The sequence below is a fragment of the Buteo buteo genome, chromosome 2, assembly GCF_964188355.1.
Source record: "Buteo buteo chromosome 2, bButBut1.hap1.1, whole genome shotgun sequence".
NCBI classification, from domain to species: domain Eukaryota; kingdom Metazoa; phylum Chordata; class Aves; order Accipitriformes; family Accipitridae; genus Buteo; species Buteo buteo.
Window position 1 is genome coordinate 22471437 of NC_134172.1, and position 15664 is coordinate 22487100.

General features: G+C 37.8%; 1 protein-coding gene across 7 annotated transcripts in view; it reads right to left on the minus strand.

Annotated features, from left to right (window-relative positions):
• CACNB2 (calcium voltage-gated channel auxiliary subunit beta 2) overlaps positions 1-15664 on the minus strand; it is a 266412-nt gene that overhangs the window by 23670 nt on the left and 227078 nt on the right. For all 7 annotated transcript variants that reach the window (XM_075047983.1, XM_075047956.1, XM_075047963.1 and 4 more), the window contains 5 exons: positions 15415-15491; positions 11346-11479; positions 7822-7902; positions 7456-7514; positions 2493-2602 (listed from right to left, as the gene is read on the minus strand). In XM_075047983.1, the coding sequence (XP_074904084.1) occupies positions 2493-2602; positions 7456-7514; positions 7822-7902; positions 11346-11479; positions 15415-15491 (461 nt within the window). The remainder of the gene's footprint in view (positions 1-2492; positions 2603-7455; positions 7515-7821; positions 7903-11345; positions 11480-15414; positions 15492-15664) is intronic.

Sequence of the window (15664 nt, forward strand, 5' to 3'; positions counted from 1 at the left end):
AACATCTTTAAAGTAAACAACTTTTTACTCCATACTTCATGGTGCACAGCAAAGTAGGGGCTGACAGCTGAAAGATGAGCACCTGCCTGCTTCAGCTCTGCTTGGCTGCCCTGATCCTGTCTTCTGGGGGCAGGTTCGGCTCAGCATCATTGCTGGACCTCGCCCAGGAAGAGCTGTCTTTAAGCAATTCAGATGCAAAGCTTGACATGTGTTAACGGCAGCTTCTAGTAATTTCATCAAGTTTTCTCATTATTTTCATAAAAAATGCCCAGAAAAATGTATTGTTCAATTCACTACCAAATTTCAAAACACTGCTAGATTATTAGAAGTATGGGAGTATTACAGCTTCTGAAAAAAAAAATGTTTTGAGAATATTTTAACATAGGTAAAATTAATTTTTGCCCTAACTTCATTGTTAAAATGGCCTAGTTACTCTCACTAATATTTCCCAAGATAATTGAAAATTATTTTATAAATCAGTTAATTTTCAGAAAAATTAAAAGCAACTGAAAACCTGTTATGTAGCAGGAAATCTTGGGTAATAGTAATAGGCCTGTTACAAAAAACAGAGAAACATATATATCTATCCACATATTTACATATATACATAATCACTGCCATCTTCTGGGTGTCTCCAGCTGAGGTTCTGTCAAGACTTCCATTTTAAATACCTCTATCAAAAAAATACCTTGACCCAAAGAAAAGATGTTGATGTTCTTAAGGGTAAGGTTCTCCACGAGATATAGGTGTACACAATTTGGCTGCATTTATTTTTTTACAGATTTTTTTTCTGCATAAATTTTTGTGATAGCTCTTTTATATAGATGAAAATATCTTAACATGAGGAATAGATGATACGGTTTTTACTGCTGCATATATTTGTGCAGTATTGCACAAAATTGCACATGCTTTGATGTTCAGGTTGGGAAATTAATCACCATGGTTCTGTTTGTTCCATGACTGGATGACCTCCATCCTTATTACCAATTTTCAGTTCTATTCAAAACAAGCGACACTTTATCTTTTCATTAGATTATTAAAAAACTTTGGAGACAAGACTGAAATTCACATAGAAGAATATTCTTGCATGTAAAGATATTCATTATGTTGTTACAGTACAGATATTTGAAAACACATAAAATAAGACATACTTGGAAGCTATCAGACTATTTGCAAGTAAAGATTCACAGGCTCCACACAGCTGAAAGCAAGGGGTTTAAGAAGCAAATTTTCAAGAAAGGGAAGTCAAATGTTTTAAGGCAGGGAAGCTCATTCTAAGAAGGACAGCTATATTAGGCAAATGTTAAATATTCAAAGTACAGGTGTACTCAGAAATTTTGTTATAAAACTGATAAAGAACCCATTTAGTAGGATGAATGAGACTCCTGTTCCACAAAATTTACAAGATTTCAAGATACAATGCTGTGTTCAGGGGAAACCAAGCTCTCTCAAAGGCTACTAAGAAAAATCTGCAGCCTTGTAAAGACAGAAACCTCGCTGGAGCATTCACCTGCGATCTAGGACATTCGAGTTCAAGTTCCTTCTTTTTTGTATTTGAGCAGGGACTTGAGCTTGGGTGTCCCATAACTCAGCTGAGTGCCCTAACATGAGTACGCAGACTCCTGGCAGGATTAATCTCAGCTACCTCCAGGTGCCTACACAGGGAATGAGCCAGCGGCAGCAGCAGAACCTCGGATAGAATACACCTCGTGCTAGAGGAAAGGCTGAGCTCAGTCCACATGAGCTGAGACTCCAAAGCGACCACCTTTTCCTGTTTACACTAAGGACACCTTGGGATGACAAGCTCCAGTGTAGTCACCTGTACTGTAGATGGTGACATTTAGTTACATCTTCCCAGCTAAGCTTGTTTTCATTTCTGGCTAATAAACGTTTAATTACTTATACTGGACTTAAAACTGGACAAGCTTCAGTACAAAAAGACTCATGTAAGATGACACATATGTATGCTATGTATCTAGCTATATAGTTTTTTAAAAATGTCTCCTCTTTTCGATTGTTCATTTTTTGTACCAACCTCAGCATTAGTTTAAACTGATACAAAACTCAGAAAATGTTCACTTCAATAATTTTTTTCATGTCTAATATCAGTAGCTATCACTACTAGCAATCTTATTGAAGATAATGCAAAATATCAATAATAGCCATACAATTTCAGGTATTCTGAAACCATCACTTCTATTTAACCAGAAGAACATCCTTCAGGTTTTATTTACCTTATGGATGCCTACTTCTCCCCACAGAGGCAAACAGCAAAACATGAAAACTGAACATAAGCAGGATAAACCAAAATCAGCACTGTATGAAGTTTACCTGGTAGTGATTTTAAAAAGATTTCTAGTGCCAGGATTTCTGAATTATGGGAATAGTGATTTTCTCACAGCAGAGAGAAGGCTATTTTTAGCTTACACATATGAATTGAGAGTAGTATACTTTACAGGCAATTTGTAGATAGCATCAATATAGGTACTTACCTAAGCTTGATCTTGTGTTAGATCGCTCTATTATCGCATGCTTACTGGGGTTGTTTAATACTGAGCGTTTGGCAAGCGAGATGTCTGCTGTGACTCGTGTAATTGATATACTGCAAAAATAAAATACAGTAAAATAGAACAGAATGTTATGTATCTTGCAGGGATGTGGGGAGAAAAAGACACTTGTTTAACACTAGAAGATGGCTAAGACTACAGGAAAACAAGTTCTTCTCAGCAGCACAGTATGCTTTGACAATGTCAACAGAAAAGAAACTTTATCTAACTAAATCTGCTATAAGAACCATTGATAAGACATCCCCCCTTCTGTACAGTACTGAAATGCAGTACGACCACTGACTGCAAAGCTACATGTGTCGGGGAGAGGGGAGGCAAAAGGAGGTCAGAGATGTGCTGCAGAAGATGGGACTTCTCTGGGGACTCCAGGCCTGATGTGGTTAGACTTTGCATCAGTGTTCCCAGTATGAATAGGCTGGTTTCCCCTTTCCCTAATTTTGATTAATTTGTTGAAAGGTACTGAATGACAACCTGGCTTACTTTAACCATAAGTATAAGACATACAGGGATATGCAGAGCTAACAGGTGAAGGTAAGGCTTAGCAGGGAAACCAGTATAGCCACAAAACTCTTATTTGTATTGTTCAGTTTACTAGCATATGCTTTTTAACGAAGTGCAAGAGTTACCTATAATTTTCCAGAAAGATCCAGCAATATGCTGGCCACCTAAAAATGAGGACTGCAACACAAACAACCATGCAAATGTAAACTCTGGGCTGAGTATCCGGCAGGCTCAATTTTGTCTTTCTGAGAAAAGATGAGCCAAGAAAGAAGTGGTTACTTCCAGTTGTTTGCACTGACCTGCTACATAACCTTCTGCATATTCTTCTTCCTAGGAAAACAGTTAACTTGGTTTGTTTTGCTTTACAGGGTCAAAATGCACCCTTTGGATTAATTCCTTTTCAAACTCTCTGGTCTAATGAGGCTTAGGGGTCACATTTTTCCAGTGCTGAGAGCTAAACCAGATTGTTCATATTCCCTTGTTCTTCCTTGTATGATTTTACTTGCAATTTAAAAGGAAGACACGGATTTGCTAAGAACAGGGAGGGCTCCTCTCTAGCAAGCACAGTCAGATGCTGTTCATCTGAAATGTAACCAAATAGGTCATTTCCCAATGAGCTCAACATGTGTATATATCTATCTAAAACCCTACAAAATGTAACAGAGCCAGAAGTTAATACAGAAAAACAGAATTATTTGCACAATACTGATTAGTAAGATCATTTTGGAAATTTAGGCATGATTTAACTTAAGCTAAAAGCATAAACAAAGATTGTGATTTCTGGCACAGCTCCTCACAGATAATGCCATTAGTCTCAAAATGAAATCCAACATGTAATTTGGGGTACTCATTAGTTATCTGTATTTGCTAAATGATGAACATTGCAAACTTTTACAGCTTTTTGGTTTTTGGTTTGTTTTGGTTTTCCTGCCAGTCTTCCTTCCTACATGCAATAGAAAATAATTTTTCCCTTTTTCAAATGCAATTATGGTATATTTAACAAAGCTAGATTTATCAGTCTAAAAGTGCTGGGTTTCATTTTAAGATCTTTTAACGTCTTTTTAAGGTCATTTTAACGTCTTTTGAGATATTTAGCACCAGGAAGAACAAGTCTGCTCTCAAAACAAAGGATATGTATGTTCATATAGCAAAACAATTGCAATAAGAGTGGGGACAGCTTGACAGTAGAGTGGCAGTGAAAGAAGTAGCATGAATCTAAGAACCTCTTGTACAAATTTCTTGAGGACCTTGAGTACCAATTTAGATTGCTACTGGAATTTGGGATGCTTCAAATCCGCTATTATAGACAACAATTGTATTGAGAGTATTTGTAGATTCACCCTGCCACAAATGGATCTACAACTGAAAATCAGATATGCTCCAAAATACTTTGAGACATAAAGATGCAGTAACTTGTTTCTGCTTGCAACACTCACTACTTTGTTAACTTCCAATTCTGAAGGTACATATCTGAGATTTGACAACCGTGAATAATATAAAGAGGGACTACTAAGTGGCTGGGTTTCAACATCATCATTCTGACAGAGAAAATCCAACAGCTTAAACCACAGTGTCTGGTATTTTAAAGAGCTGAAGCTATTGACAGAAAACCTCAAGCTCCCTCTTGAAAGTTTGACAGCACCGGGACAGATGGAATAGTGTTACTGCTCTGCCCACTTCCAAACTAAATAGAATATTCATTGAAGTTACAGATATTATAACAAGACCTTCCTGTTTTCTCAATCTTGCCCCCCAAATGTCAACCCACTAGCACGTATTAATCTGGGGCTTGGTCAAGTAGCAATATAATCACATGTGGACAATCCACCTGATGTCTCTGGTCCATGATGTCTGAATTACAGAATATGCCACTGATTTTAGAGATGGATTGTCATTTGACATTTGTACTACAGTAAGGCCTGGAGGCTCAAACAGGGAAAATGTGGGCCCTCTCCAGAAGAAAATGGGAGACCTGGTTACCTGGGACATGGAGAAGGCTGAGGTACTCAATGACTTTTTTGCCTCAGTCTTCACTGGCAAGTACTCCAGGCACACTGCCCAAGATGCAGATGGCAAAGGCAGGGACTGGGAGAATGAAGAACCACCCACCAGAGGAGAAGATCAGGTCTGAGATCATCTAAGGAACCTGAAGGTGGACAAGTCCATGGGACCTGATGAGATGCATCCACAGGTCCTGAGGGAACTGGCGGATGAAGTAGCTAAGCCACTATCCATCATATTTGAGAAGTCGTGGCAGTCCAGGGAAGTTCCCACTGACTGGAAAAGGGGAAACATAAACCCCATTTTTAAAAAGGGTAAAAAGGAAGGCCTGGGGAACTACACGTCACTCAGTCTCACCTCTGTGCCCGGCAAGATCATGGAGCGGATCCTCCTGGAAACTATGTTAAGGTACATGGAAAATAAGGAAGTGACTGGTGACAGCCAACATGGCTTTGCTAAGGGCAAATCGTGCCCGACAAATCTGGTGGCCTTCTACGACAGGGTTACAGCATGAGTGGATAAGGGAAGAGCAACGGACATCATCTACCTGGACTTGTGCAAAGTATGTGACACTGTCCAGCACGACATCCTTGTCTTTAAATTGGAGAGATATGGATTTGACTGATGGACCACTCGGTAGATAAGGAATTGGCTGGATGGTTGCACTCAAAAAATTGCGGCCAGCGGCTTGATGTCCAAGTGGAGACCAGTTATGAGTGGCATTCCTCAGGGGTCAGTATTGGGACTGGTGCTGTTTAACATCTTTGTCGGCAACATGGACAGTGGCATTGAGTGTACTCTCAGCAAGTTTGCTCATGACACCAAGCTGTGTGGTGTGGTCAACACACTGGAGTGAAGGGATGCCATCCAGAGGGACCTTGACAGGCTTGAGTGGTGGGCCCATGCAAACCTCATAAAGTTCAACAAGGCCAAGTGCAAGGTCCTGCATGTGGGTCAGGGCAATCCCAAGCACAAATAGAGGCTGGGTGATGAGTGGATTGAAAGCAGCCCTGAGGAGAAGGATTTGGGGGTATTAGTGGGCAAAAAACTGAGTATAAGCCAGCAATGCGTGTCCACAGCCCAGAAAGCCAACCATATCCTGGGCTGCATCAAAAGAAGTGCGACCAGCAGGTCAAGGGAGGTGATTCTGCCCCTCTACTCCACTCTCATGAAATCCCACGTGGAGTACTGTGTTCAATTTGGGGGGGGGACACCAACGTAAGAAAGACATGGACCTACTCAAGTGGGTCCAGAGGAGGGCCACAAAGATGATCAGGGGGCTTCCCCTATGAAGACAGGCTGAAAGAGTTGGGGTTGTTCAGCCTGCAGACGAGAAGGCTCTGGGAAGACCTTATAGCAGCCTTCCAGTACCTAAAGGGGCCTACAGGAAAGATGGCAAGGGACTCTTTAACAGGGAGTGTAGTGATGGGACGAGGGCTAACAGTTTTAAACTGAAAGAGGGTAGATTTAGATTAGATATTAGGAAAAAATTCTTTACTCTGAGGGAGGTGAGACACTGGAACAGGTTGCCCAGAGAAGTTGTGTGTGCCCCATCCCTGGAAGTGTTCAAGGCCAGGCTGGACGGGGCTTTGAGCAACCTGGTCTAGTGGAAGGTGTCCCTGCCCATGGCAGTGGGGTTGGAACTAGGTGATCTTTAAGGTCCCTTCCAACCCAAACCAGTCTATGATTCTATGAAATCACATTGGACCTTGCCTAGTGTGCTGCGGGGGACAGGCTGCAACAGCACTCAGATCAAAACCCAGTGAAGTGCAGCCCATCTGCTACCAAGGGTGACCATACTTCAGCAAGGTGGGGGACAGCCCCCCCTCCAAGAAGTCCTTTTGAGACTGCCCATTACAGAGTCCAGCACTATTGTCAAACCAAGCTCCCATCTTGAGGGATGAAGAGTTTTGCCATCATATACATTACATAGTCTGAATCTCGTATCATTCTTTCCAAGTTAGATGCCACTGTAAGGAACTAGAGCTGAGAAGGAATGGTGGCCCTTGTCAGTTTGTACAGAACCCAGGCAGCAGTAATGAGATACCATTAGAAAAATACTTAAACAAAATAACTTTTTAAGAGTAAACATTTATTAAATCTGTAGATAAATATCTAGCAATTTGGAGCGTGAATGTCACGGTCATCAAGAAGAAGACAACCTTTTTGCCACTCTCAACAAATGTACACCCCTGAACACTTCCCACGGCAACACAGCCTCAGCGTGCTCTGCTAAGGAAACTTCCAATCCACACTACAGTCCGCTGATCAAGAAATTAGCTGCTATTCCTATTTTTCTACAAAAAGAAAGTAATTATTTCTTAAAAACCTGGTACTACCTAAACAGGACCTGAACTCAAGTAGATTTGCATTGCAAAGTACTTACCGCCCTTCGAATCTATGTTTTAAAAAATCAAATAATGCTTTTTGCATCATATCTGTTACCTAGAAGGAAACAAACAACAAATTCATAATCATATAGGAAATTCATACTTGATGCTAATAATAATATGTAATAAAGTTGGCAGTACATCTTATAGCTGAACAATAGGATTGGAATGTAATTTATTCTTAATCTGAATTCTGATATGAAATGAAACACAAATAAACAGCTACCTAGTAGAAGTAAAAACTGTCTAGATTTTTGTCTATGATATAAATTATGTTATTCAGCTTAATTACCTTTGAACATTCAAATACAAATGAAGCACAATATTTTTGGCAAAATAAACCATTCACAACAATCACTTACCTCATATCCCTTCAGAGAAGGCCCCACTAAAACTACTGGTCGCATAGAAGGCACTACATCATAGGGAGGGATGTGCTCTGTCTGCAAAACAGAAAAAGCTTTCAGCATCAAAACACCTAGAGAAAGTGTTACACATTACTTACAATATTAGGAACTCTGAATTTCCAGTGATGTCACCAACACAGGAATCATGGATTCATTAACTTTTCCTGAAAACAGGTAGTAGATGATAGGGACATAAAAGGTTCAGGAATTTCTTTTGAAAAAGCTTTTCTTTGACTTTTGTTTTTCCTACTGTTTTCATATTTGTTCTGGATAGCTATAAAACTGTTATTCTGGAGACATTCACATGTCCCAGTCCATAATTCCTACTTGGTAAATTGAAAAGGTTATTTCCAACAGTTAACGATTTGAAATGATTGACTCCAGAGCTGTGACATCTGTTTCCCACCAGAATTTTATGTAGGCAAATTATGAAAGAGAAAAATAAAACAAAAAGGGACGGGAAAAGCATAACACATCTCTTTTTATGTTCAGATCTGCCCACCGCTTGACAAAACATTGTGACACCACTGCAAATTCCCATGGGAGTACTCATAGTCTGACTTCCACATTTGCATCCGCAATTCACTTGCAAATGAAAACAAAATAATGACTGATCAAGTTAGTATTTCTAGAAAATTTTCATAAACAGAGCTTGGGATAGCAATCCTTCCACTTTGGGAAGTTCCTGTCACTGCCCAAGAATGGATTCTGTTAGTATGATATTCACCAAACTACTTACTGATGTATCATGCACAATTTATAAAAAGCATTTTAAAATACAAAGACAAAAAGATTGCCTGCTTCCAAAGATTGCAAAATTTTTTGTATTGTTATCAAAATAAAATATAAACAAATTAAACTGTTTTTTTTTCCTTTAATAAATGGCTACTCAATATATATCACTGAGAATGAGTCTTATCAGAAAAAGTTTTTTGTTTGTAAGGGAGGGTTTGGTTTATCTTTGTCTTGGGGGAAAAAAAGATTGAAATCCAAACCCAGGAATGTGTGGGTGATACGGAAAAAAGGTATGCCAGATCTATTTTTCAAATGCCTACATAGTACAAATACATCAGTCAAGATCACAGAATACAGTCATTGTTCATTGTTTCAGTACTCAATGTATCCCAAGGTGTTTCACAATAACATTAAAATAAGTATATACATTCCAAAACACAAAAACACAAAGACAGACATTAATACAGTGACAGCACACAATGCTACACAAGCAGCAGTCTAAAGCAGTCTAAAACATGGAAAACATTTTTGTGAATGTTTTTCAACATAATTTATCTTATTTTTTGTTACCTGTAGCTTCACCAGATAATTAGTAACATAAGAATGAATACCAGTGCCCAAGGCATCATAAGCATGTGAAATTAATTTATTTTACACAGTGCAGAATCTGACTCAACATATTTCAAAGTAAACCCCTGCAATTATGCTGTGGCAGTATCAAAATGCAGCCCTCCACTGTTCTTGCTAATATCACTAATAATCTGATAAGCGTATTAGAGACAGATCCTAAGAAAAATTCATTACAGATGTGTAAGTGCTTATAGCATGAGTGTCCTGATGCAACAGATCTTTGTCTTTATGTGGCTGACTGAACCAAAGGTATTCATGCTAGAAGTTAAGGAGCTGTTTGAAAATCAGGGAAAGCACAGAAATTACCTTATTTGATGGAATATGGGGTATTTTAAAAATCTGTTCTGTCAAAAAAAGGCTTTTTTTTTTTCTCTAATCTTTACAGCTTGAAGTAATGAAGCTGTCAGCAGAAAATTGAGTAAAAGTTATCTAATGGAAGCATTAAAGTTCTTTAATTTAGCATTAGAGAATCTAGTATTTTCTAAGAGACTGGCACTGAGCTATACAGCTTTCACTTGCAGATTTAAGTTCAAATATGAACTCAGAATAAAAATGAGCATAGTTTTGACCATACAGCTTTTGCTCAGTGGTTTGACTATGTAGATTAGTTTGGGATGCCCATCTAGTATTCACTGAAAATGTCAGCATTACAAAACCCACTATAACTAGTAATGATTCTGATATGGAAGAAAAGAGGCACCAGAGAATGAAGACTAAGATGGGACTAGCCACCATCCAGGTCCAAGGTGGTTCATCTAGGAGCTGCATCTTCAAGAGATGCTTATGCAGGTAGCATCCAATACATGTCAACATGTATTATTCTTCCTTAGCATTTATATTTGGTTATAAATATGATTAAGTAAGAAATTACTCAGAAGCAAGTAACTGCTGTGGATTTCCATGGTGGGCTGTGAATGACACAGTACTAAACAGACCCTCCTGAAGCAAATACTGGTGACTTTGGAAATGAGAAGGATCCAATATTATTTAAAAGAGTTCAAGAAGAAAAGAGAGAGAAAAAAAAAGTTTTATTTACTAAACATGAAAGCATCCACAGGACAGGCAACAGTGTCACTTGGCACTGTTTATAAGCACTATAACAGTCTGTTGTTACCTGTAGATTTAAGTGAGTGGTTAAAAAAAAATGAATAAGAGCTATGAAGACTAAAGATTTAAAAACAAAGTAGAAATGTGGTATTTCACTGCATAGTTTGGCTGCTACCTAATGTCTTAATAACCTGCTCCAGCAAAGATCCTAGAAACATATTGCAGTTTGCTGTAACAGGATGCCGATTGCATAATTCTGTAGTTATCTGGGTTATCTATGGAGAGACATTGGCTCTCCTGGGAACCACCAGTACCATTTCCAATAGCTGGGACACTAAAAAAGTCTGACTGATGGATGGCAAGAACATTTGGCTGATAATTTATACATGATAACAGGAAAAACTCAAAGTAAACTGTCAAAACAAGTCTGCGGTTTTCCACTAGTCTTGTTCACCTGCAGATTTTGCACTTAGTAAATTAGAAGTTTAAATACTGACTAAATTAAAAAGACAATGTTTTTGACTATTTGTTTTCTAAGTACAGTTTGAGTGTCTGATTAGATTCCAACAATGATTTCAATAGACTGGGTTATAAGGAAAAAAAACAACTTGAGAAAGATAGAAAGAATAAGCATGCACTGGAGAGGTGCATTATATGGATTTGTTAGAAATAAATTTCTCAAACTTTTAGAAGGCCTTCTAAGTGTGTCCTATTATTCCATCAAAAAGGATAAGTACTGTAGCAGAGCTTCACAGATGCGCTGAACTTGGGACTGTTTGTTTTCTTGTACTGAATCCACTAATAGCTTGATACATTTCTTCCTTAATCCTAGAATAGCTGCATTGTTAATGCTAATGATGCCAGTGGCAGGATGAACACAGGTACTGTTGATATAAACTTACCGATTTCTGCTTCTGCTTAGCTACAGCAGCATGGAAAAGAAACAAAGAACAACAAAGCATGCATGTTATTGGCTTGTCAAAGGACGCAGACAGTTAACAGGACTAGAAATGTGACGCAGTGCAGGTGAGCAGGTGGACAGATGGGAGCTTGGAAGTCGGTGTTACCTTCTTAAAGAAGGGCATTCTTTTCTCTTTGGAGTGGGGTGATGTTACACTGTTTGCACTGGGTTTGGGGGAGCGATGGTTTGCTGGAATATCATTTTCTTCTGCATCTAAGCCAGTGGCATCTATGTCTATAGCTATATACAGACAAACAATTCAGAATTATCAGATGACAGGGAAAGTAAAGATAGGTTAAAAAGGAAATAACAGGCAAAGAGAAATAAAACTGTCCAGAGTAATAAATAAATAAATAAATGAAAATTTTAAAAAAATCATCCATGAGTACAAAACACAATAAAACAAAGGGAAAAATTTAAAGGTGCAGTACATTAGGATTAGAACACAGAAGGCAATCTGTAACAGCTACTACAATGTTTTCCTCTGATCCCCTTTTACACAGCTACATCAGACATACACAGAATTACTCTTACAAAACAGAGCAATGGCCAAGTTCATTCTTGTTACACCAGTGTAAATCCAAACTGGTTCACTGGAATAGATAAGACTTTCACCAATGTAAACAACAGAACTTGGCCAACAACATTTGAATTATTTTATAGCAATGAACACTAATTCAAAATGGGTATCACCAGTTGAAATCTGAAATGTCACTAGCTTGTCTACAGGAAATTAAGAAACAGAAGAAAAATCACTTTTGAAGACAAAATCAGCTTGATACTGGTACAATAACATCCACATTTATCTCAGGGTGGAATACAATTGGCATTTTCAACCATTTTAACTAAAAATGCAGAGTAGTCATAAGATACATTTATTAGAAATAATAGAAACAGACCCACTAATAGTGAAAACTAAAAAGAATGGGTAGCAGAAGAGAAGAAATTGATCCCAGCTTGTCTCAGAGACCTGGATCCTGTTGTAAAGAGTGAGGATGCAGGCAGGGCAAAATGGTAGTGAATACAATAAAGCACTGCTGTTCAACCTCTATCCCAAAAGAATATACAGCACACAACACTTATATCATAAATATAAAATATTTACCCTCTTTAGCAAGTAAGTAACAACTGTTTAAGCAAAAATCATCATGGACTCAGAAATAAATACATTTTCAAAATGCAAAGCCATGTTATCCTGAATGCCGAGTCCAACAGATACCTCCTAACTACATCCGAAACAAACCAAACCAAAACCACACAAAAAAGCTTTCTTGTTTACAATGCTCAATCCTGATCTGAAGCAATGTATTGAATTTGTCTTCAGAAAGCAAGTACATACACAAAATCGATCCACACACATGCTGTACAACATCACCTTTGTGTGTAAAGATCTTACCCACCTCTTGACACACTCTGGTAACACATGCTTATCTTGCCGTGCCATTATGTCGAACTGAATCTAACTCTAAATAGATCTGTAAGCAGTATCGTTTACAGTGACTTTATCCAAACCCATAATTAATCATTGCAAACTATTATGAAACCACCTTAGTGACCTGCTTTCAGCTGCTTGATGAGTGGGACATCAACTAATACAGTGGCATGTGCTATTAAATTATGCAACAAAAATATTTCTGTCAAGCCTATGTGCAGCTACTGATTTAAGAGACACTTGGGACAGTGATCTCTTCTGTTTGAATAAAGTATATTTTCCCATCTGAATTATCCACAGATCAAATGCCATGATGCCTGACAATCCTTGAATTACAGAACTGTGCCTTTGAGCCTGCCCTTGCCAGGAAAGCCTGTAAGTAGATCCGCACCCTGTTTCTATACTCCTGCTCCTAAAAACAGCCACAGAAATCATGTAACATTTTCTTCCAGCAACACTGTTCCTTCATCCTCTTCATAAGTATAAAAAGAACATTATCTTTTCTTGAATACAGGCCAGCACAGATTCTATAAATCACTCATAATAAGGCATATTAAAACTCCTTCAGTTCTATGTTCAACTAAAATCACCAGTGAAGAAAAACCAGGGTTGTTAAGTTTTTCCTGAAAAAAAGAAATGCATCATTTGATCAGCTAGATATCAATATCTCCTTTTTTCATTCTCAGTCTTCACACTATGCAACATCCTCCGTGATAGTTCGTTTACTGTTAATTATCTTTAGTTCATTGGGATTTTTTCAAAGTAATTTTCACCATTATCCTCATCCTGTTTGGTGGTCTGTGAGGACACTGTATGGATTGATTACTATATCAATATAATATTGATTATTTAAATGGCGATAAGCCTCCTCTTCATTTGTTTTTCACCGATTCTTCGTCTTGTTTTTTTTTGTTTGTTTGTTTTGTGGCACTAGTTTATATTGAAAAAAAAAAAAATCCCTGACTCAAAGTCAAAAAAAGATCTCTCCAACTCACTAAATAATTTATGTATTTGTCATTTATTATACTTTCAAAAAGAGGAGGCCTGGGAATAATAATTGAACTGTACTTCAAAGTCACTTGAGTTCTTGTGTTAGTCACAAACTATGCCTCTTCCCCCCTTCTTGGGATGTCTTAAGATAAGCAAAAAAACCCCCTGCAGCCCCAAAATCTTAAGATCACAGAATAAGCTAATGTGCACTACTCATAAATATTCTCTAAATCTTCAATGTAACTGAATAAACTTTACCAGATTTCCTTCTTTCTCCAGAAAACCATGTTTCTGAAAACTACTGTCTGAAGAAATGATTCAATGCAATGAAAATTACAGGATGGCTAGCAATCAGTCAGTTGGTAACCTAAGCATGCGACCTGTTCCCTTACCTCTAAATTCTGTGCAACATTCTGGAATTTTCATATGTACTGATCTCCAACTGCTTTTAGGATACAAAAGAATATTACAGCATTTCAGACGCTCTAACTATAAAATTACAACATAGATCCATGGCCACTTCTACTGCAAAAATGTAGTTGTTGAAAAAGTGGGCCTTACCAGTAAATATGACAGTTTAAAGCCATTGTGAAATAAAAGATTAAGGTGTGTTCTACAGACTTGTGATGGACACGTATTAGTAACCTAAAAATATGCTTCCCCCAAAAGAAAAGAAAGGTAGGGAACTTAAGCAGAATTTTGATAAACAAACTGCAATTGTAATAAAGTTGGTTGTTACAAACAAATTCATGTTTTCACAAGAAAGACAGATATATTTTTCAATTAATTTAATCAAATGAAGCTACTACCATAACTTGATTGAATTCCTCTGTCTCTCTTAATGTCCATGTAAATACTTTAAAATCTTTAGGATCATTTTAAGATGACTGCTCTGTAGACCAGGCTCCAGATAAACTAATATGATTGGAAAATACATGTCTTTGCCTCCATAGACAAGTCACTAGCAACATTCATTAATATTTTCTGAATTCGGGTATTCAAAATGTACATTTTCTCTCTCAGGAGAAGATAAAACATCCAGCAATGCAGCAGCTGAATTTAGTAGAATTCTTTTTCTTTTTTTTTTTTTTTTGTTAATCTTCTGGTATGCTTTTTTCAAGGAGCTAATGCCAGTTTCCTCCACTAACTCACCATGTATTTGCTTCATACCTCTTGAATCCAACCTAACTAAAGTTAAATCTGTCTGTTGATGCTCTAAATACAAAACAATACTTGTGAAAAATCTGTCACAAAAGGCAAAAAATATCCAGTATGCTAGAATTATGTGAAGCACATCCTTATCAGAATTGTGAAACTAAAAGTTCCTATTATTATATAATAATGCTGGTTTTGATGCTACTGCAGAAACCTCTTGGGAATTTTTGTTCTTATTGCTGCTTTTTCTCCTGTACCAGAAGGTATTTGTTGTTCAGCAGGAGTGCTCGCACCAGACCAAACCTCTAACTATCCTACTGCAACGCAGTCTCATAATTTTATTACGTCTTTGCTATAAGACACCACGGTAAAAGCAAAGAGGGAATTTTGTGCATTGTTAAGAGCCCTATCATTTCCTGAACTTGATGGCATTGACTCCATTACTTCAAACCTACCCAAAGCAGCCTTATAGGGCAACACAACCACCCAGCCTTATACCTGTGAAGTACAGGGTATAAGAAAAACAGGACTAAATGTACATAAATTTTAACAGATAGGTGCATGAGTCTGTAAACCGAAGGGTTCTTGACCTACTCACCAGATGATGGAGGCGTCGATTTTCTGGAACTAGGAACGATGTCACCCAAACTGGATGAAGAGTTTCCTCCTGATTTACTGGAGTAAAGCAACACATTAGTTTGAAGTTGCATAGCTTTCTCAGTATTTATTCTAGTTTATTTATTACCTGCCTTCTAAATGAGCTGCTAGCCGAGAGACAAACGGTATTTCTGGCAGAGGTATAAAATATACATCTTACACAGAATGTGTGTACATTTTGAGGACCGAGG